Below are 24142 nucleotides of genomic sequence, written 5' to 3' on the forward strand. Positions count from 1 at the left end.
AAGGGTGTCTACCACAGTGGACAATCCCATGTGGTTTGGGATTTTCACGACATGAAGGCTGGGTTCCCAGAGGGAATGTTCCAGAGCAAGTATCTCAAGAGCCAGGAACCAGTCAGGTGGGTTAAGGGCTACACTCTAGACACAACACAGTATCACTTCTGCTATATCCTATTTGTTCAAAATAGTCCATGTAGTATCACTTTTGAAAGAAGTCATCTTTTTAACTTTGAGTCAAAATTTATTCCTTGATATTCATATACAGATACATATACAAATTCATTCACATATATAGTTGGTTCATATATATAATGAATTCATTCATATATAAATAAAAATAATCCTTTTCCCTTTTTCCCATTAAGAGAAATAACAAAAAAATTCTTTCCCTGTCCTAGTTTTTCTTGGTTAATGACACTATTTTTGAAAGTAATAAATTATATTTGCTTTACTTTAGTTTAGATTTTCTCCATTGGGCTAACCTTCACCCATTTTACTTTGCTCTCTGAATTTGAAATTAAATGTAGGCTAGTGCTTTTGCCTAACTTCCCAAATCATTTTTTGGAATGATTGGGGAGACTTACATGATATCAGCAGACCTCTTAATTGAATGTCAAGGAAGGCAGCTCCTATTGGCACAGGGACCTCCAGCTTCATTGAGAAGCATTCAATTAGATGGAAAACAGATGCTTATTTTTGTCTTATAAACCTCAATGCAGGTTATGTGGTAATTACTTCGAAGAGCAGGATAACAATTTATGTAATCAGCAGGACCCTATAATTACTAATGCATAATTTCTAAACAGCATTTAGCAAAATGAGGCCCATACATACACTTCGTAATGAAAAAGATGTGTTTGACACCACACTAAATTAAATTAAAAATTTGCATATTTTCTTCCAGGAAATGCACTAGCTTCATCTGCTTTATTTTGCTTCACTAATCCCTGTCTACTTTTAGCTCTGTTATAGGATCATGGAAATGCTGAATCACAATGATGGCTGAATGGAAGCATAAGAATGAGGAGTAGAGAAAGCCCTCCTTCTCTGCTGTCTAGGATTCTATAACAGGATTCTGAGAGATTATTTGGAAAGTGACATCCAGGCTACTTTTTTCCACAGAGAGTTAATAGGAAGGTCCTACCATCACTTAATTTAGAATGTAGGGGCAAGCAGAGAACTTAAAAAATTACTTCCACTTCCCTAAGGGCCAGTAAAATGATATGATTTTTGACCCACCTAGCAGTTGTCAGTAGAAGTTAGAAAGTATTCTCTCAGTTAGTCCCATTCCTACGTGGAATCCCTTCCACTCTCCTGATCAAATCATACAGAGCTAATCTGAGAAAACCACATATTGCTTCAGCCCCAGGGATGTGGAATGTGTCTGTAGTAAGTCATTTGAAATTTACATGTTCATTGGCATTGCTAGTGGGTTTTCAATAGTAGTAGGTAGAAATAATAATGGCAGTAAATAACAGTAGTAGAAGCCATGCCATTTTCTGAAGATTATATAAGCTCTACATATTAAGAAAGTTGAACGCTAGTTATTTACATTCTCTTTCTGAAAGGCCATTGATGACTTTGCACACCGTGCTAAATCTTACCTGTAATTCCTGATGTCATGTCAGGAGGATTACCAGTCTCTTCCTCAAAGCTCTGGACCTGAGACACCAAAATACATCAATCCCATTAGGAATGCTTTCATAATAAATTCACTTCATTTGTTTAATCAACATATAATGATTGCCTCCTGGCTACTGCTAAGAGGATTAACCATGACTTCTGAACTCAAAGAGCTTACAAGTCCTCTGTAGGCAGATGGCATGTACAAGGCACTCAGGGTAAAGACTAAAGGAACTAAAGGAGATCAGGAGAGAGAAATGGGGGAATCACTTCCCGGTGGGAGGAACAGAGACTCTGTGTGGAAGATGAAGCATTTGAGTAAAACAGAAATAATAATATTATTATTATTCTAGGTTTTTTTTTTTCTCTTAAAGAGCTTTAAATATATTTGGAGAAAGCAAGTTATTTTCCACATTTAATTTTATCTCTCTAAGGGATTTATTTATGACTTGGTAAATTTATGGAGAGCAATTCAGAAAATTCACAACTCAGTTGCTATACGGAGCTTAGACAGCTCAAAGAAAATTGGTTTTCCAAATTGATAGAGCAGAATTTCTTTCAAAATTCTTTTCAGAAATTAATAAATATTATTCCATTGTGAGTAAAATTATAGATAAAATAAATAAATATTTCTTTACAAGTAATAATATAGATTACTATAGAAGCTGGATAAATAAAAAAATTAAAGAAGGTAAGAAAACAGTGACTGTTAATATTTTGGAATGTGTATTTGCACATTCTTTTGCAAGAATGTTTCTTTTTTTAATATTTTTTTCTGAATGTAGTTATGTAATCAAAAATTTTCACTCAAAACTTAAAAGGGGAAATTTTTCTCACTTGTAAGATTTCTTTGAAAATACCAATTTTAATGACTTTACAATAGACCATATTTGGAGGCTACATTAATTTACTTACTGGTTCCCCTAATGTTGGACTATTTCCTGAATTTTGCAAATAAAAGTAATTAATAATGGTGAGATGAGTATCCTCGTACAGAAATCTTTTTCTACACGTCATATTATTTATTTAGACTGATGTCTGTATAGTGAAAGCTGAATCAAAGGACATTTAAACATTATGGTACATGTGGCCAAAAATGACCTCTAACTCAGGAAGAGAGGACCACAAGGATATAGTCCAATGATGTAAGAAAGACTATTTATTCTTTCTTTTTAATCCTTCATCGCTTTCCTTCAAAAAAGTTGTTTTATACTTATAATTAATTAGACATATTTCTTACCATTATTTTTATTAGTTTTGTAACTCAAACCAGCATTAATCAAGGAGGTTTTTAAGTACAATAAGAAAATTCTTTTGCTCTGATCATTAGCATGGAGAAAAGCCCATTTAGTGTGATGTGAAGTATGTATTCACGTGTTGAGAAATAACCCTCAAACAACAAAATTTCAGCAATTTAAAATGAAAACTGAGTGTATTCTTGTGTTATTCCGCCTGAGCCAAACTAACTAATACATTTTTAAAAATTAAAGAAATAATTATTAACTTTGGAAACATTTTCCACCTAATCAGGATGCCGACTGGCATTGTTTAATAATATGGGCAATATTCTCACATATGAGTTCTAGACAGCAGGATCCCTGTATGGAAGTCAGAGGGAGATTAAAATGCTTTATTTTGGATATCAAGAAGCATCTTACCTTGACTTTACAATTGTATATGCTTCATCAGTATTAAATGCTCAATATGTTTGGGAGTTAAAAAAGAAAGGAACAGACTCAGTTTTACTAAGTAAACTTCAACACAAAAAGATGTTGATTTGTGCATTAAAAAAATCTATGCATAATTTTCTTAAAATCATAGTTTTGAAAAGTGAGCCAAATATTGCCAAAGGATGTTAGGGAAAGCATCATAGATTGATCTGGAGGAAAATTTTGGCCAATTCCAGTTGAAATTCTGATAGCTAGATATTTAAGGACATTGGCTCATGTTTTAAATGCCATGAAAATCTGCCAATTTCACACATATTTTTCATTTCTTATAATTGAATTTTTAAATTTGCCATTAAAAAAATGACTATTAAACCTGGCATTAGCTCCGGTTTAAGATGTAACCTACCCAAGCTTCATTTACTCATCCATTGGTATCGAGTGAAACAAGCATTTTTTTCCCCAGACTGGGATGAGGATGTAATATTTTAAATATTTTTTAGAAAACCAAAATTCAAGTAGTGAGTTTCTTTTATATTGTTTTGGGGGTTCTCTCTGCCTTAGATACACAGACAGCCTCTCACACACACCAATCTGGGCAAATATTAAAGAAACACCATAAACAAAGTTGGCTATGTAGTTGAACAGAATATTTTGTTTCTCTATGGATGCCACCCACTGACTAAATTAATGTTATTAAACTCTTCACATTGGTTTACTCATTCATAAATATTTACTGAGTACCACTATATGCCTAAAAACACATGAGTTTGTTTTCTTTCATTTTGGTGTCTGAGTTTCTTCCCACCTCCACATACACTACTAGATCACTTTTCGTTGAATAATTGTCCTTTATGAATATCTGAAAGTGTATCATGAAAGAATTGACATTCTTTTCTCAGTCTTTTTTATGCTGAATATGATACAGCATAATATCATATTATCTCTCTGTGTACTCTCACATATAGGTAGTATCTAATGGACATTATATTCCTCAGTCTAGCCTGAAGCACAAAATCTTTGTAAGGGACAGTAGCATTTGTGCAGCCTGCCAACAGGCTGGAGATGGTGACATTTCTTGTTTAGATAGTAGATGATATAGCAGACTGACAAATGGATTGCAGATTTTCTTGATATTCTTTATAGAACTTCAAGTATTAACTTGGTAATTAAATAATCTTTGCAAGATTGAATTAAAAGAAAATAATTTTTCCCAGTGTCACATCAGTGGATCTTCAAATCAGGGCATGAGACCAAAGGTCTGCTTTTCTCTCCATTTGTAATTTTTATCTATTTGTAGGCTACTGGTTTACATTCAGATTAATATTTCAAAGTTCTTTTAAAAAATATTTTCAGGTTCTTGAAATCATTTCGAACATAAGACATGTACACATATAAACATATATACATACGTATTAGGAGCATTGACAGCTACGTATTTTGAGGCAATTGTTTTATCTCTGTTGGCTGGGGAGGGCTACTCATAGGCACATTCACCTATTTTCTCTTCTTCTTTTAGGGCAATGGGTAAGCCTTACTTCCCCCAAGTTAGCTGGTCCTCTCAGTCCCCTGGCAGGTTAAGGACCTCTTTTCTTGCTCCGCAGATATTCCAGACATGTCTAGAGTGATATAAAAGTTTACCAGTAGAGCTGGGCCTCTCCCTGCATGTTACTGGTTTCTGTGCCCATCCCTGTCACTGCACAGAGGTTCCCTTGGAGGAAGAGTCTGCCTCCACCCCCAACCCATTAGAGTGTCTTGCTTGTCCCAGGCTCAAAGGAAAGGTGGGCCCACCTTGGAATTTCCATAAAAATATTCTGCCCCACTTCTGGATAATTTACATGATAAAGGGGAAACTTTTGTTCTTTTGTTCTTCCTTGTCATTATATTAAAGAGTAGAGAAATGTGTGAAAATGTGTAATTTTTTTTTAAAAGACTGAGGAGTGGAGGGGGGTGTCCTCCAAATGGGAGTGAAAATCAGCACAAGTGAGGGAAGGTAAAGATGAAGGAGCAAATTGCAAAATATGTTGTTATTCTTGTTTTGTTGAACAAAAACTCTTTATTGACCGATGTTAGCCTTCTCCCACTCAGGAAAGAGAAGCCTGTGGGGTTACAAGGCTCTCACCATGGGTGGATGGGAAATTAATGGTCTGGAGAGGAGAAAACAGGCAGTGTGAAGAGGTACGAATGGGGAAAGGGTCTGTAAAAATATAATCTTTTCCCTGTCACATGTTTCACGCCCATGTTTTAAGAACAGAATGTATGGTGACCAGGCAGCATAAGATGTGATAAAAAAGATGGAGGCAAGAAGTCACGTGATGTGTGAACTTCAATCAACCCGCAAAAGCCATGCCAAGGGGTGCTGTGTCATGGTGCAGCCCAGGGAGAACCAGAAATGGGAGAAATACCCCTACGCCTCAGCCTCAAATGCATTCATACTTTTCTGGAGTTGAGTCAGGGTGGCATAGAATCAGGCTGACGATGCCAACGGCATGGATGCTTGAAGAAGGTGGGATCAGCCCCAGAAAGGTGTATTGGCCTAGGAATGAGGCTGATGCGGTGAGTTCTTTTTGCACAAAATGGTGAATATATATATTTGTGCAAGGGAGGTCAAGTTATGTGACTATCAATAAATTCCAAAGCAAGCAAACAAATAAAATACTAGTCCTGTAAAATCAAAACCAAACCCAAGTCCCTACTTCTTTGTCCAAGACCCTGCATGAGGCATCATGGGGAAACTATTTCCAAGACACATCTTGTTAAGGCCAAAACCTTGTCCTTGGGGAGCTGACAGACCAGCAGGGGAGATATCATCGACACACATGTATAGTTTCTCTTATACAAGTGCTCCCTACCAAGGCTGTGAGAACCCAGAGTGGAAGTGGTGGACAATTTCATTGAGTGGGAAGTAGCTGAACTGACCCTCTAAGATAAGGAAAGTTAGAGAGTGGATGGAAGCAAGCTAGAATGGCCTTAAATGTCCTAGACAAACAAAACAAAACAAAACAAAAATAGGAGTTTGGACCAATAACATATAACTCTGAGGAAGTTAAAAGATTAAGGGATCAACTGAATGTAGTAGGGAGAAAATGCCTTGGGGAGGATTGTACCCTTAGAAGTTGAGCGCGTAGGTATAACACTGACCTCTTCCAATTCAAAGGAGTCCAGTGCTTCTCTTGCAAGATGAGACAAGCTCTTGAGCTTGTTAGTTTGAATGGAGTGTACCTTTTCAGTTCTGTCCTTGACCGAGCCCTCAGACATACAGGAAAGAGGAGCCCTCTTAGCCAATGTGGATGAGCGAGGCCACTGTTTGCTCACAAGAGCTTGGGGAGCATGACAGGGAACCAAATCATTGCAGGCTTGGAGAGACAAGTGTTCTGCCAAAGGAAACAAATGGCTTTGGTCGTGGTTGTTTGTCACAACTGGTAACTCTGCTCCACACCCTCCTGATTTTGCAGAGGTGATGGAAAATTTGCCCCTCATCTTCAGTGACTCTGATGCTTCTGGGCTACAATCTCTTTTAATGCTCTGCTTTGAAGTTCTCTTGAAAAGTTTACCCATTCTCTTCCGATGTCCATTGGCTTCACTCATTGAGGTTTTTTGCACATTTTCCCCTCTGTCTTCCTCTTCATCTTTGTTCTGCAGGATGTTAACATTATTCAGCAAAGATGAGAAGACATTGGCTACCTGGTCCAGGATCTCCAGCTGTTGGAAACGACCTGAACAATACAATGAACACAGAATTTTTAGACTGGGTCCTTTCCATGAAACTGCATAAATGTAGTAAAAAGTGAAAAAGTTGGTGACATATGTGATTTTCAAGGTCAGATAGACTACAAGCTCTTGAAGCTCTTGAACTTTTTCTCAGTACATGTCACTGGTTATTATGGAGGTGATTCCCCAACCTAAGGAGATGCCGTTGTGTCATGCAGAAAGAGAACACCTCTTATATTTAAATATAAATATAAATATTTAAATTCATATATGCCTGTAGTTTTTATGTGTGTATTCATAAAAACTATAGGCGAGGATGAATCTGAATCTTGTATATTAAACTAAATGACAAAGAGTGAACCTAGCTCTTTCATATGGGGTGAACTTGCGTATTCCTCCATGGCTTTATGTGGTAGATATCCTAATCATCACCTTCATCATCTCCACCTATACTGTCACTTACAGTTTGCAATGATCATGCAATATGGAGTCAGAAGGCCTGGTTCCAAATCCCAGGTCAATCAATGACTTCAAGTGTGATGTCAGAGTAAATGAGTTAATAGAAATATGGTGCCTAGCACCTGTGTCAAGCATATAATAAATGGTCAGTTTCCTCATCTGGAGAAAGAGGGTAATAATACTCATCTATATGTCCCTCACATCTGTGTAGAAAGCACAATGTTGCACAAATACCAGTAGTTAGAGTTATAAATGTTTAAGTCTCAGGACAGGAATATATTGTCCTTAACCATCCAAGAGAAAACAGCCATTAATGTGAAAATCCATTTGCTTTTTTACATGAACCAGTTCTTCAACCTGTAAGTCTTTCTGGATGGCTCATTTAGACAATACGCAAGTATTGACTTCATTATCATATGGATGGGACCCAGTGCAGCTAGTGGGACACATTGCCACTTTGAATGAAAATAGCAAAAAAAAAAAAAAAAAAAAAAAAAAAATCTCCAAATAATAAAACCAAAATGATGGAAAAAAAACATTTTGCTTTTATTACACAGCCTTTTTCTCAAGCCCAGTGATAGCATGCCAGGTTGCACAGCTCAACAGTGGTCAAGGGTCACATTGGTGGGTAAGGACGCTGGCCTCTGTTCTGTTGTTTGCACCAGCAGAGCAATGCTACTGACTTTCCCATGAGCATATCCTTCCACCTACCTGAACCCTTCACCAGAAAGGTGGGGGGGCAGTGACTACTGATCCTTCTACTTTAAACACTGTGATGGACTTTTCGCAGAAGATCACGACATTCTTTTAAGACCAAGAGGAACTCTTGGGTTCTGGGTATTTTTAGAAACATTCTGATTGCATTTTCAGAATGCAATCTTTTTAGTTGAAACTAAACCTTCTTTTTGTGAGCCCCAGGGTATGACTGAATCATAATTGTACTTCTATGACTGTCTTAACATCCATCCTATAGCAGAATTGTTAGACTAAAATAAAATCTATCCATTTAACTGGTTAGGTTAATTCAAAGAACACCATCTTGTGGTATTAGATGTGTGGGAGTTTTTTGTTTTGTTTTGTTTTTGTTTTGTTTGTTTCATTTCTTGTTTGTTTTTGCCTTTGGGAAGATTGAGCGATGAACCAATTGATTGTCATCCCTTTGAATTTGAAGCTATTTTAGTGATTCTGAATGAGACATACTCTCCCTTCTGTTTTTAGAACAACCAACTAATTTTTATTATTGCTTGTTTTACATTTGACCATCTCAGTTTTCTTGAATCAAAAGTGTCCAGGTAAGTGTTGAGTGAGAACTGTTAGTGTGCATTATTAGCACAGTGTTGATGGTGGAAATAAGAGTAGGGGCACAATCACAAGACTAGGGACCATCTCCTGGGTCTTCTATAATCTGTGTTGCAAAATGACAGCTCAGGTCAAACACTTCCCAAATAACAAGAAGTGTTATTATTGTTTCCAAAGAAAGAATTGATCTAAGAACTTGCATCTCCCTATGGCATGGAGGATGAGACAACAAAGGATACTTATTTCCTCTAAAAGGTAAAGAAACATGTCATTGCAACACCTTTGGGGATATATATACTCTTTTTTTAAAAAATAACATTGCTGAGATTTGAGACCCATTTCACCCACATGAAAATGGGGAAACAGAGACTAAAATGAAAAATCTGAGATATTTGTTTGAGAAAAACACTGTATCTCACTTGACTTTCATGAATTTATTTAAAGAATGTATTTCAGAAACAGAATTTTGGCATTTTCTCCAGTCCAGAATTCTGCTAAGTCTATCTCATGGAGGAGATGCTCTTCAGTGCTCCTCCAAGAGGGGGTTTCGTATTTAAATAATTTTGAAAATGCTGCCTGGCATCTTCTCTAGGAGATCGAGAGTGCACTTTGGCATATTAAGCAAATTCTGAAGTAAATAAAACTGTTCAACTGCCAGGTATCTTTCCCCCAAGTTACTTGAGCATAGTACAAACACTCCAAGAACATCCTGGTAACCTCCTAGAGAAAAGTATTCCATTGACCGCCAGTTGGGGAAAAAAATAGCAGCATGCATGATAATGAAGAGGGTTAGGCAGAGTTAGTCCACAAATCTGGAGATGTGACAGCTTCACACCTACCACTTATAGCTCATAGTGGAATAAGAAATCTTCCTAGCTTCAGACAAGAGGAAATTAAGGTTTTACCTTGTGACTGGTGATAAGATTTGTCAGCTCCTGGTTCCTCTGCCTCCAGGGTATGTGATTATGGTATATACTAGTGCTGTTCAGTGGTATGGCTCCCCCCCCGCACCCCGGACATATGGTGAGATGGCACATTCTTAACCCTTTAGAGTTAAGTGTGGCCATGTGACTGATTATGGACAAATAAATCTGACAGTGATACCACTGGGTAAATTCTGAACAGAAAGAGGTAAGAATCAAATATGATTCTCCATTTCTACCTTTCCTTTGTTATTGCAACCAGTGACATTCCAGATGACAGGGCCAAGTCCACATAGGAGGACAACATAGAGAGATCTCCTTTCCCCAAAACACTCATATGAACCTGAAGCAGACACTTCTCTGTTCTAGGCTGCTGCAAGAAAGGGGTGATTGCTACAGCACACATTTTCCAGAGAGCTCCTCCTGATATTGCGACTCTCATCTGGACACTCAGCCCCATTGCTGAGATTCAGAAACCACACAGCCCCCACTTACTGTACAAGTCAGGGTTCTCAATGTTCATTCGCTGCCTTTGAGCTTCAAGGAAGACCCGGATGTTGATTCCTCTGGCGGCTGAGCTACAACTCAGAAATCTGGCTGGGACTTGTGTGCAGATGTCCGGCTCATCTGCACCAAACCCCAGATCCAAGAGAATCTCCACCGGATCTTTTTCCCAAAATTCCAGCCATTCAGGAATGCTGTGGTAAAAATATGAATATCTTTATCCGGTAACAGTTCACTTAACAAAATCTGGTCTTTTTTCTAGTCACCTGCCCTTCCTGCCCCCACTCCTGCCCCAGTCTTCCAGAAACTGAGTAAAGAGGAATCTAAATAGACAACAAGATGGTGTGTCTACCAGAGCTCATACATACTTATTTAAGCAGTCCCACTCAGGAACTGCTTGTCTGTACTTCCTGTGCAAGAGCCATGAGTTTATTTACCTGACTTTCCATTTCATAATAGGCAAATGTTAAGTTAAGTAGGGCAGAGAGATTGTGGGTCAGAAGCCAGAAGCAATACACTGATAACCACAAAGAAATGGTAGTTTATGGCAATAAGAAACAGAAGAAAAAAACCAAAAACCTGTAGGGAGTGGAACTCAAAAAAGAATTTTTTTTCTCTTTTAAAGATTTTATTTATTTATGTGACAGACAGATCACAAGTAGGCAGAGAGGCAGGCAGAGAGAGAGAGAGAGTAGGAAGCAGGCTCCCTGCTGAGAAGAGAGCCCGACATGGGGCTCCATCCCAGGCCCCTGGGATCATGACCTGAGCTGAAGGCAGAGGCTTTAACCCACTGAGCCACCCAGGTGCCCCAGAAAAGAATGTTTTTAAAACGAGTCAGTCTGGGGGCCTCATCAGCTACACAGATCTGCTGACCATAGTGTGAAATGCAGACTCCAAGGACTGATACAAGTAATGATTTTCAGCCCCAAAGTAGAATGAAAATATGTTCTGGTTTTTTGTTTTTTGGGGTCTTTTTGGTCATGGGTGAGAAATAAGACATGGTTTCTTCAAATTGTTTGACTCAGTTTTGGCTTCGTTTGGTTTAGTTTTGGCTTAGTTTGACTCAGTTTATTATTATTAAAATAATAAACTTTGGTTATCTGGAAATTCTATTTATGTCTACCAACTCTTCCCAATTATTGACCTTCTCCTTGGTGACTGTGCTCTTGACCTTTTAGAACTCATGGACCGTATGGGAAGCAGAACTTTTGATAAGGTTTTTCTAGGTTTGCTTGGCTCTTTTGTTGCAAGTCCCTGTTTGCCTATACTTTCCACGCAACCCTAGAGAGCTTATTTGAGATAGGTTGGGTGATTTACTTTCATGACTTCATCATTTAAATTGGATTAATTACAATTCATTTATTTAGCCATTCACACATTGAGCAACAGTCACCTGTAGTCTCCCTGGGCAGGCCCACTTACCACACATTACCCAACATCACGTTCACACTTTCTTATGTAACATAGAGATCGGGTGCTTTGCCTCCCGATTCGATCAAGGAAGAAAAGACAAGCCAAAAACTCTTATTGGAGGGCTTAAATGGCTGAGGTTGGATATCCTAATCATTGGAATAACTGGAGAACAGGGGTACCAATCCCTTGATATCTTTTTTTAATTTTTTATTTTTATTATTATTTTTAAATTAACATATAATGTATAATTAGCCCCAAGGGTACAGATCTGTGAATCGCCAGGTTTAGACACTTCACAGCACTCACCATAGCACATACCCTCCCCAATGTCCATAACCCACCACCCTCTCCCCGCCCTCTTTCTCCCCATCCCTTGATATCTGAACATAAAAAAGTTTCAAGGGAGAAAAAAATTCTTGCAAGAAATCTAAATTGCATCTGAAAGGTTTAATCTGTGATCATATTGACCTCATTGTACACATTTTTATCCCTGCCCATTTATACAAATATTTATTGAACATTTATCACATTCTATGCTCTCTGCTAGTCACCCATGGCACAAAAAGGAATAGGGCATAGTTCTGCCTTTCAGAGGCTTACAACCTCATGTCTAAGAATGCATTCACTGATTGATTTGTCACTAAACATATTATTAATATCATTAACTCTTCTTATTTATATTTAATTATGCAAGAAGCACATACATATATTCACCTTGTTAAAAAATTATTATATTATACATAAAGCTCTCTTTCCCCTTAGCCATTACACCTATCAATCCTGACTCCTTTCCTGCTAAATTTATATTTATCCTTCTGGATATTTTTCTGTTACATATATGCTTTCTAGTTGTCACTGGTTCACTCTATAAATAGTAGCATACTCTAGGTGTCTTTCCACATCTTGCTTTTTTCTCCTGAAAAATATGACTCAAAGATTGTTCTAAGCTAATGTATATAGTTCTCTCTGCCTATTCCTTTTATCATTGTATAGAATTCCATAAAATGGGTTGGCCAATTGTTTGGCCATCTCCCCATGGACAGATATTTAGGTCAATGTCACTGAATCTTTTACCTTGTTCTTGCAAGTTGGAATTTTGAAAGCCCTTTATTCATTCTCTCATCTGTTCATTCAACAAGTTATTTCTCAGGGACCTATTTATAATTTCATAAAATCTACTGTCACACTGAATGATTTCTCTGGTTGACAAGTGCCTGGAAATCACATACCTTTGTGGGAGACTTGCAGCAGAATGGCAAGAGTTGAAACTGGTCCCTCTGGAAAGGGTGGGAGTTTCTGAAAACGGATGCAGAGATCTACAGTTGGGGAAAATACCAACGATGAGCTGTGTTGATTTAGATAGTCCCCTGGGAGATCATTGTGAATCTTTCCCTTCCAGGGCGAACATTTGCATTTCCTCCTCATTTCTAATAATCCCATAATGGCCACACCTTTGAGGAAGAGAGAGCATGCCGTGGAGAAGCTGCTCCTCTTTCCAAGAGTGTCTTGTTACAGAAGGTGTGAGAATTTAAGTGTTAGGTGCCCGCTAGTGCTCATTATAAAGGTGACAGAATGTCTCACTTTTGACAGATGGCAAATCATTGGGGAACCTTTCAGGAACACAGCTCTGCTAGGCACCAACTTTCTGAAGAAGTTAAAATTGTGTGGTGAAAGAGGTACGGTGAGCCGTCACTGACGTGACTCCGTCTTAATTCTCATAATGGTGAAGGGTTCCATATTGCACGGTTCACAATCTTTCAGTGCTGTCTCCTGGGCTCCGGGGGCCATCCATATGCAATAGCAACCAACTCCTCTACTACCACAAAAAAAAGTGTCACTCTATCCAAAGAGGCCTGCCTTAGAAGTCCTTTGGAAGCACTTCCAAACAGAATGAAACCCTGTTGTCACATAGTTCAGTGTTACAGAGCTCGGATACAGCATCAACACATCCATCCTCATCAGTCATAACCGCCAGGCGGCACGAGATTGGAATTAAGCAAAGAACACCATGTAGATATCAAGTTTCCCTAAGAGACAAAGTTGTCTTGAATTTGCCTTAGTCCTCATCCCACAGGTAGTCAGAATAGCTGGTCTTTGCCTCTTCGTTCAGTTGCTTCTCCACGTTAAGGTGGAGAAAGTATATGTTTCTGAATAATAAAGATTCTGGTTTTAACAGAGGGTTGAGTTTGCTGGGAGCCCTGACGAGATGCAGAAGATATCCTTTTATTTATTGCCTCCCCTCAGCTCGTATTAAGCCTGCCATATTTCTGTTTCATTCTGGGTTTGAGGATCACACTCTCTTTGTAACATTCATCAGAGCCACTCAGAAACTGCAGGCCTAGGATCCAGGAGAATCCCTGTAGAGTCACAGTTTTAAGCAAACCAGGAGAGCAAAAGTGAGTCACTGACCTTGGCTTTCATTTTCCTCTTCAACAAAATGAGAAAGTTGCCTGAGAGACTTCTAGGGTCCCTTAGGGCTCTCTGATTCTGTGGGCAACAAAAATAGCTAATCTGCTCAGAGGGGAAAACTGACAAAGTAGCATTTTGATTGTGAATTGGTGGGACTCACAGGGAGACAGTATTGAATATTTGGTCTTCAATGAGTTAAGATTATGTTGAAAATGCAAGGGTGGCTGAGGCATGGGAGCAGAGTTCCCAACCTCAAAAAGCTCACAGTCTATGCCGGTGGTTCTTAAACCAGAATGTTTCTCAGAATCATCTGAAGGGTTTGCAAAAACACAGATTTCTGAACCCTACTTCCAGATTCCCTGACTCAGAGTGTCTGGGATGGGCCTCAAAAATTCTCAAGGCTAATAAGTTTTGAGGTGATGCTGTTGTCCCCACTGTCAGGCACCACCTTGAGACTTAGTCTACCCTCATTTTAAGAGATTCTCACTGCTTTCTACCTGTAACATTGGAAAACTTATGCACAGGTGACCCTTGAACAACATGGGGGCTAGGGGCACTGACCCCCACCATAGTCAAAAATCTATGTATAAGCTTGGACTCCCCTGATACTTAATGGCTAATAACCTACTGTTGACCAAAAGCCTTACTGAGAAGAGTCAACTAGCACATATTTTATATGTCATATACAAAAAATTGTCCTTACAATAAAGTAAGCTAGAGAAAAGAGAACGTTATGAAGAAAATCAAAAGGAAAACACATTTATAGTACTGTATTCTACTTATAAAAAATCTGCATAGCAAAATACTTCAGTTGGAGAAGGACAAATACCATGTGATTTCACTCATATGTGGAACCGAAGACAGAACAAATGAACAAACAAAGGAAAAAAAGATAAACATAAAGTCCCAGACTCTTAAATACTGGGGAGGTGAGTGCCAGGAAGGGTGAAAGAGAATTAAGAGTACACTTATCTTGATGAGCTCCGAGAAATGTAGAGAATTAGTGAGTCGTTACATTGTACACCAAAAACCAAAACTGTGCGGTAATTATACTTGAATTTGAAAAGAAGTCTGCATGTAGGTGGACCCACACAGTTCAAAGCCATGTTGTTCAGAAGTCAACTGTCTTATTGCCCAGCGAAGAGCATGGTGATGAATAACACTGACTATGTGAGAATACGAAAGCAACTCTTTCATGAACAGGTTCTTCTGGACAGTTGTCTTATAGTCAAATGCCTTTTATGCATGTGGTTTGGTTCTTTTTTTTAAGATTTTATTTATTTACTTGAGAGAGAGAGAGAGAAAGAGAGAGAGCATGAGAGGAGAGGGTCAGAGGGAGAAGCAGACTCCCTGCTGAGCAGGGAGCCTGATGTGGGACTCGATCCTGGGACTCCAGGATCATGATCTGAGCTGAAGGTGGTCGCTTAACCAACTGAACTACCCAGGCACCCCATGCATGTGTTTTAATTAAATTTCTTCCCCATCCCTATGCCAGCGTTCATTGATTGAATTTGCTCACCCTTTTATGACATTGAAAGAACCTCTATCTCTCTCAAGGGTTGTGAAGGCATTGTGGGTGCTGTAGCTAAACCAGTGACAAGATCCCAAGCTCCATGGTGGTATTAAGAAGTCTCCTCATTTCCATTTCATTTGTGAAAGATGTGGCTCTAAAATACTCGAGTGAAGCCACACGGGTCCCACCACTTACCTCATATAGTCCTTCACGGTCATGTGCACCATTTCTTGTTCATGTAAAGAAACTGTAACAAAGAAAGATTGGAATTAATCAAAGCTTCATTTCTTTTAAGAAGCTTCATTTCCTTTAAGATAGAAGATTTTCTGGTCCTCGTCTGAATGAAGATGGGATTGATTTCCGTATCTGAGATGGTATCAGCATGAGGTAGAAGGCATCCCCACAGCGAACAAGACAGAATGTAATTAATGGCTAAATGGTGTGACAACAACGTGAAGAAATGTACTTGTTCAGTCAAGATGGAAGTCGGTGGCAAAGGAAGTAGCCTGCAAAGGTTTCATGGAGAAACTGGTACATGTCTTGGATTTTTAAGAAGGGGTAGAATTTGATAAATGGAAAAGAGGTGTGGCCAAGCACAAAGTGTGTCTGTAGCAAGTATGATGAGAGCATAGGGCATTTTGGAAGACTCACTCCTGGTCCACAAGATGAAGGAGTGAGTGTGGGGACAAGCAAAAGGATACACGGAGGACCCCACTGTTGTCCAGCACCCGCCATGCATTTCTATCTCCTAATCCTCATGACAGTCTTAAATTTAGGACCTATCCTGATTTTTCAGATTAGGAAGCAGACTCATAGGAGTCGAGTAATAAGCCCGGGATCACGCAGTCAAAAGTAGCAGGTCTGGGAATACATCGTCACCTTGGTGATTGATTATAGCAATAACAGCATCATTTATTTAATGTTAACTTTATAGGAGGCAGTGGGCTAAGCATGTTGTATGCACCGTCCCTGTTAATTCATACGACAAATCTATGAAATAGGTATTATGAATCCCCACTTAACAGAGAAGCAAACTGAGGCTCAGAGAGATTAAATGTATTTCGCACAGCCAGCAGGACGCCACAGCTTATTTTTATTTGTTGCTGTTGTTTCTTTTCAAAACACCACACGGCCAACAGCATGTCCGTAGCTTATCTGAAAACCAGAAAGAGGAGTTTATATGTATGTGTCGGGACATGGATTTTGAGCACACGAATAAATGTGAGAGAGACGATGCCGACAGTCCATTTGTCTGGTTAGTGGTGCTGAGGACAGACTAGAAGAGCTCCGTACTGGGAGGCTCCGGAACGAGCCGTGGCAGACTTCAGGATTTGTGTCACGATGTAATGCTACGGCAGCAGACGTATGCAGAGGGAAACCTTCAGAACATGGGCCAGTTCCTCCGAAAGTTCACCAGCCTTCTCATTTCCTCTCACAGTGGCTTTTTCTGGGTGCGAATGTGTGACATGTATAAAACTGGAAATGTCGCCACCCAGCACTCCCCTGAGAAAGTATAAATTTTTCACTGTAAGAAATACATGCAGGTGGGGAGAAATTTTGGAAAAACAAGCCTAAATGATTGAAACATTAAAAAAAAAAAAGGTTGAAAATAATAAAGGGCTCCTCAGTCTAGAGCCAGAGTTCTTGTCTGGGTAGGATACTATGAACAGATCTCTAGGTATCTGTGACCTTGGCTCTGAGTGCCAAATTTTGAGGGTGGAGATAAGAACATGTGTAGTTTCCAGCTGTTTTTTCAAAGGCTCAGTGACCCTGCTGAATGGGACAAGAACACTGGTCTAGAAAGATAAAAACTTGAAGCATATCATGAGGTATGGGCAGACAGTGAGTACTTAACTAAGCCCAGAACACACAACTACAGTTTTAAAAGGTAGCGAGAGTGCAGTTTCCATGAATCTCTGCCCTATGGAACAAATAGAACTCTGTCACCTGAGAGTCACAGGGAGTGAAAAACATAAACCCACGATGTGCCTTTCCAGTGCTGGGCCAAGCGGTTGAGAGTCTCACAAGACAGAATGAAAGTATTATTCCTTGCCTGTTGGAGGGTTTGTTGGGTTTTAGTTTAGTTCAGTTGTAGTTGTTTTTCCACTTTGCTAATTTGTAAGATAAACTTCCTGGGCTTGTCAGGGTTGGGTCTTTGTTCCCTCTGTCCCTCTTCAATAATGAACCTGAACCAAGAGGCACCAGCTGGCAGCCCAGTTCTCGCCAGTCCTGGGGTTCCTAGAATTTCCTTACAACTTGAAGATAGGACAGTGTCGGCCCAGATCTCTTCGGAAAGCAATGCATCGGAGGCCACGTGTGCGGCACACATGTGCAGCCTCCATCCTACTCACTTGGTTCATAAGCGGTTATCCGCCTGGCTCCCGGGAGCATTTGAGTCCGCTGCCTCTGAGCACAGGAATTTGACACCTAGGGAATGCCACCATGGGACAGACAAACTGCTCCTGGTACCCTGCGTTTCCTCAAGCTTCTGTAGGCATCGTGCTCCAGGCTGAAGGCGAGACACCTGCGAAATGTGCCTGTATCCATCCCATAAGGCCCTGCCTGCTAGGGTCTCCTTACCACCTTCTTGTATCTCTAATGGTTTGGTCTCATTATTTTTCTCCATTTTTTTTCACCTTCTATGACAGTCTTAGTAGGTTTTTAAAACCAGATTTTACTCTTTAAAAGCAATGGTGGATGGATGAAGAAAAAAAAAAAAAGAAAAAAGAAAGAAAGAAAGAAAGAAAGAAAGAAAGAAAGAATCATAATAATGTCCTCCTCTCCCCAAGGCTCAAGGCTCAGAAGGGTTGAGTTGGAAGAGAATCAAAGTAAGAAAAAAGTTTTCCGCTTTACTCACTACATCCCATCGCATGGGTTAAAATGCCAGTTCTGAGTCTCCAGCCGCCCTCCCGACTGTGAGGTGGACTTCTGCCATCTGAGGCAGCAGACACCACACTTAACCCTGCAAACTGTATTACTGTGGAAGATGTAGTGAGATATGCAGAAGGCACTAATTAGCACCTTTATTGGCTTAGAAAGCATTTTTTATTTTGGTTTTCCTAAGCATTTCTGACTGATTCATGGAAGACATTTGGTTCTTTGGAATATCGTCCAATAGACTAATCAAATTACATTTTCACAGGGCTCTAAAATAATAGCATTCTGCAGCTTTCTGTATGTTTAACTCCTGCATGACCAAGACGCAGAGCAGAGACCCTCGGCAGCGTTTATTTCTCCCAATTTGTTCATGATTTCAATCTACACTCTTACAAAATAAAAGATTCTTCCTTCTCCCTGACACTCAGCCTCAAGACCTCGCAGGCAGCCATACTCTGCTCTTCTCCGCTCGCCTAGCTGCTTATTTCCCGGATGCAGCTGACTCCTCCTTTTTCTTCCAGAGCCCCAGCCCCAGAAACCTCAAGACCTCAACAGCGTCTTCCCAAGATGTGCCCCTTCTTTCCTCTCGCCAAGATAAACAGCGGAATCTGTCATCTTTCTCCTCAGAAACCATTCAAAACTCACTCTAATAGACATGGCAAGTGTGTAACACGCCTGGTTCAATTCCCCAGCGCTGCACCTATGGCAACTATCACTAATTATTCATGACCTTCTGTTCAGGTGAACAAAGACACGGTCTTGAAATCCTCCTAACACAGACCCCAGTTACGACTACCTCTCCTTTGACTAGAACCTGAGACAATCGTCATACATCGTGTGGTTCCCTCTTTCTGGATTTTAAGGCGTTTACAACCAGACAACACCCTATTTACCAGAAGAATTACCACCTTTGTTCCCCAGCATGAAACCATTTCTCTAGTTTGACCGTCTTCTATATGCTTTCCTGCACACATTTGGTTTTCTTTTCATTCTGTGCCTTTGTTCTAGCTCCTTGAACCAAGTGACATTGTCTTTCTTTGCCTCTTTGTTTTTTTTTTTTCAGAACCACATTGATCTTTGACTAGCTCAAGTCACTCTTCTTTGAAGATTTCCCAATCTGACTCACATCAGCTTCATTATGGACCAGTTGTACGAAGGTCTTTTGTTGACTAGCTTTGGGGAAATCAGATGTGTTAGAGATCGTTCCTACCTCAGCAGGATTTACAATTTTGTTAGTGAGGCCACTCATATCCCTAATAATTCGAGGAAGCACGGGCCAAGTACCATATGGGTGGAACCCAGCACGGATGTGGCAGGTGTGCAGAAGAGAACTTGAGGCTCTTAGTGCGGGTGTCAGGAAGCCCCTTACAGAGAATGGGGGACCTGAGGCATGGTTCAAAGAGGAGAACAGAACAAGAAAGACTTTATGGCAGGAGGCATTGGATGAAGAAAGGTGAAGCATCAGGATGGCAATGAAAGGGGATAAGATAAGAGGGTCTTGTGAAACATGGGCACAGTTATATTAAGATTGCAACGGTCCTGGGAAGTCAGCATGACATATGTAAGAGCAGGAGCCATGCATTCTACATCTTTGTATTCTCCACCAGCACAGTGCTTTCTTTTTTTAGAGAGAGAGTGTGTGCCGAAGGAGAGATAATCCCAAGCAGACCGCATGCCCAGTGGAGAGCCCAATATGGGGCTTGATCTCACGACACTGAGATCACGACCTGAGCTGAAATCAAGGTCAGATCCTCAACTGACTGAGCCACCCAGGCGCCTCTCTACCAGCACAATTCTTTGCTCTGGGTGCTTCTGTTTGATAAGGATTAAAGGAGCATCTCTTATGTTTAACTGGATTTGCATCGACCTCAGCTTTTAGGCCACAGATTTTAGAATTTGATTTTGTAGTTCTTATTGAGTAAATTCCTTCTGGAAAGGGTAATTTTATTGCTCAAGGACCTCTCTGGGGATTGGAGAAGATATATCTAAATATCAAAAGGACAAATAAATTAACCACCTACCAAGTAATCAATGGATCCAAGGCGATCTTTGACAAAAGCTTTTTTTTTTTTTTCTGTAAACATTGGATCTGTTTTTTCTCCCCTCACAGTTATGTGTGGCTGTGTTATTAAACAAGCACACATTTTATAAAGGTCCCCAGTGACACAGGCATTCATGTAGGTGTCCACCCCAGCAGGGTCACTCCAATGTACTCTCACAGGGCAAAGGTGTCGAAGTCTAATTTGTTCCTTGGTGGTGGAAATGGGCTTGTCAAAGACCAACTCCTCTCCCTAGGCTTTCTTTTACACAGTTTTAATATGGAATCTGGGATTAGGAAGAATCAGCAGCCTAAGACAGGCCTTCACATCCATGGCCACGTACCGTTTAGCACCCCAATTGACCTCAAAGAGGTTCCGACTGTCCTTTGTGTTTGTGGTTATAGGAATGTCCACAGATCCTCAGAGAGCACAAACTGAGAATCAAACTTGCGTTTGCTTCTGTTGTTGGTGACAAGTATGAGGAGCCAATCTGCACCAGTGGTGGTGGTTCTCAGAAAGAGAAAAGCCAAAAAATGGAAGGATGCCCATAAGGGTCTTCCCTATAAGTCACCCACGTGCACGGAGCAGACAAGGCTCTGGAGATACTAAGAAGACCGCCAGACCACTCAGCCAAGATGGCCAATATTTGTCAGAAGACAGGACAGACAGTGAGACAGCATCCTTTGTGAAATACTTCAGTGAGTCATGGGAGGCAAGCAGCCAGCCAACCTTCATGTGGCTTTTCAGAGGAATTATTTGATGCACCTTTTTTTTTTTTTTTTTTGACATAAAAAAATTAGTTCTACTCTTAAAAAATGTAAATCCCAGAGGACTGTGTTGTGGCTCTGAAGACAGGTGCATCAGAGCCAGGTGACCTGGAGAGTCAGTAAACTCGGCCACAATGCTCACCCTCTGACTTTCCTCACAGCGAGATAGATGCAGGCCTTGCTTTCCTGCTGGGGGCTCCCGTGCGTAGCACACAGCGTAAATGACCTGGGCCTCTGGAGAGGCAATGCGGCTACTGAGTCAGACAGATCCAAATTCAAATCTTGACCTCCTTACCTACTCACTGGCCTACTTTGGGCAAGTTACTTAACCTTTCTGAGTCTCATTTTCCTGCTTGCAAAAGTTAGTGACTGTAATATTTACCTTGGGAGATCTCGGTTTGGGTAAAAGAGATAATATAGGTGAGGTACCTAGGCTGTGTGCTCTTCACACATATTCCTTTCTCTCCCCTCCTAGTTCTCCTGACAAAGATGCTGAAGTGCCCAGAGTTAAGGCTTTCATCTAGCATAATGGTACTGAGCACAATGGGAAATGGGCCAGCCAGATTCTAGGAATTTTTTGCTGGTTTGTTTTTTGTTTTTGTTTTTTAAGGATTTTACTTATTTATTTGACAGACAGAGATCACAAGCAGGCAGAGAGAGAGGGGGAAGCAAGCTTCCTGCTGAGCAGAGAGTCCAATGCGGGGCTGGATCCCAAGACCCTGAGACCATGACCTGAGCCGAAGGCAGAGGCTTTAACCCACTGAGCCACTCAGGTGCCCCGGGCCAGATTCTAGTTTAATGAAAATGAGACTTTAGGTGACCACAAAGCAGCATGAAAGCCTGAGTCACCATAAAAGGCCAACACCCCAACTTGGCCATCTCTAAACTCACAAGGAATTCAGCAATAGGACCCCTAAAGCCTTATGCCAACTACCCCCTTCCCATTTTATTTGGGACTCAGTCCAAGACCTGGAGGCCACTAGAATGCTTCCTATAGAGGGCCCTGTGTCATCTATAAGAAGAGCAACCACTTGGATCTCGTTGCTTCTTCATTGTATGAAGGGCTCAGGCATGATCAATGAGGGAAACCAGCCTTAGAATATATTCTACTTGTACTGGGTTGAATCAAACTTCTGTATCAGAAATCTTATTTTATTTTTAACAAAATTTTTAAAGATTTTATTTATTTTTTTGAGAGAAGAGAGAGAGAGCGTGCACAAGTGGGGTGAGGGGCAGAGAGAGAAGCAGACTCCCCTCCAAGCAAGAAGCCTGATGTGGGACTCGATCCCAGGACCCCGAGATCATGACCTGAGTTGAAGGCAGATGCTTAACTGACTGAGCCACCCGGGAGCCCCTGAAATCTCATTTTAGATTGTGTCTTTTATTTAAAAATAGGGTTTTGTAGATATAATTAGTAAAGGTGAGGTCATGCTGGATTAGGGTGGGTCTTATGTCCTTATGAAAAGACAAAAGCTTTCCCCCCACAGGGAAAAGTGGCTGTGTGGAGATGGAGGCAGAGAATGGAGGACTGTCACTGCAAGCCAAGGAATGCCCAGAATTTTTGGGAGCCACTTGCCACTAGGAAGAGGCAAGGGAGGATTCTTCTCTAGACCCTTCAGAGAGCGCATGACCTTGTCGCCACACCTTGATTTCAGACTTCCAGCCTCCAGAACTGTGAGAGAACAAATTTCTGTTCGAAGCCATCGAGTCAGTGGTACCAAATTACCTAGGAACGAATGTACCACTCTGGGTAATGCTAGGATTGCACAAGTTGTTCTGGGATTTTCCCTCAGGTCGCGACCCCTCTTTTCTCTTCTCTTCAGTTTCTTTTCATCTCACCACAGTTCTTCTCCTTGCCACCCTCACCACGACCTTCAGGTTACCAGCTTGTCCTGTTCTAGTTTCCACATGTTTTAAGTATGACTGCTGGCTTCTCTGAACTCCGCATTTACTGGTCTCATCGTGGCTGTGACCTGCACGCAGAGGGCTGATGGGACGCTGGGCTTCGAGTTCCTCTGCCCCCTTCTAACCAGATGGGCCCGCAAGTCACAGTGCTTGATCACTCTGTGGCCCAGAATCTTCACCTACAAAGCTCAGATGAATACCAGCCTTGCTCCCACACAGGTTACTGAGTTTAAAATATGATAGATCATAAAGAGCCTTGTAAAAGTGAAGGCTCAATTAAACTTGTAAGAGGCTACTCCATTATTATTAAAACCCTCGCTGAAGATAAAGGACCTGGCAAGTGGGAACTGCGCATTTCTGCTGGGCTAGCCCGTCTTTCCTCCAGCTTTGCACCTCCTGTCTGTGCCTTTACACTTCATCGACTTGATTCAAAGGTGGAAAGACCATGGTGTCTCATGGTGTCTCTTTCTGGGAAATGAAGCTTTTAATAATACAGTTACTGACAACCCCAGAGTTAGTACCAGGCCTCCCACCATGCCCTGGGCAAGATGAAACATCAGGGGAATCTGACATCTCATCCTGGCTACATTTCTTAAGTCCTTCCCTTCCCTTCCCTGCCATATCTTTCCCTTTCCCCTTTTCCTTCCTTCCTTCCTTTTTCAAGATTTTATTTTTAAGTAATAAATACCCAGTGTGGGCCTAGAACTCACAACCTCAAGATCAAGTCACATGCTCTACCAATGAAGCCAGCCAGGCACCCCAAGTTCTTGCCTTTTCTTGATTCTGTACTACTATAAATAGAGAATTCAGTTTATTGGCAAACATCTTGAGAGATGTGGGGATTGTGGAACTTTTATATTAAAAAAAAAATAAAGAAGCTTGGAGAAAGAGGAAATTTCAATGATATACTTAGTTTTTTGTTTTTATTTTCAGTAAAGAAAAAAAAAAGTCTAAATTTAAACTAGTTTGTAGCCAGTGGTCAATCTTAATTTAAGATGTCAGTGAAGGAAGTGAAATAATTAAAACCAGCCAAGTA

The 24142-nt window shown here is 40.6% G+C and overlaps 1 protein-coding gene across 6 annotated transcripts in view; it reads right to left on the reverse strand.

The window, feature by feature from the left end:
* Nucleotides 1-24142, reverse strand: part of ITPRID1 (ITPR interacting domain containing 1) — a 121403-nt gene that overhangs the window by 63065 nt on the left and 34196 nt on the right. For 5 of the 6 annotated variants that reach the window (XM_032304884.1, XM_032304882.1, XM_032304880.1 and 2 more), the window contains 5 exons: nt 15714-15765; nt 12826-12912; nt 10175-10377; nt 6429-7003; nt 1602-1659 (listed from right to left, as the gene is read on the reverse strand). In XM_032304884.1, coding sequence (XP_032160775.1) covers nt 1602-1659; nt 6429-7003; nt 10175-10377; nt 12826-12912; nt 15714-15765 — 975 coding nt within the window. The remainder of the gene's footprint in view (nt 1-1601; nt 1660-6428; nt 7004-10174; nt 10378-12825; nt 12913-15713; nt 15766-24142) is intronic. The other variant, XM_032304883.1, reaches the window with a different exon arrangement.

Source organism: Mustela erminea, chromosome 11 (assembly GCF_009829155.1).
Source record: "Mustela erminea isolate mMusErm1 chromosome 11, mMusErm1.Pri, whole genome shotgun sequence".
Taxonomy (NCBI): domain Eukaryota; kingdom Metazoa; phylum Chordata; class Mammalia; order Carnivora; family Mustelidae; genus Mustela; species Mustela erminea.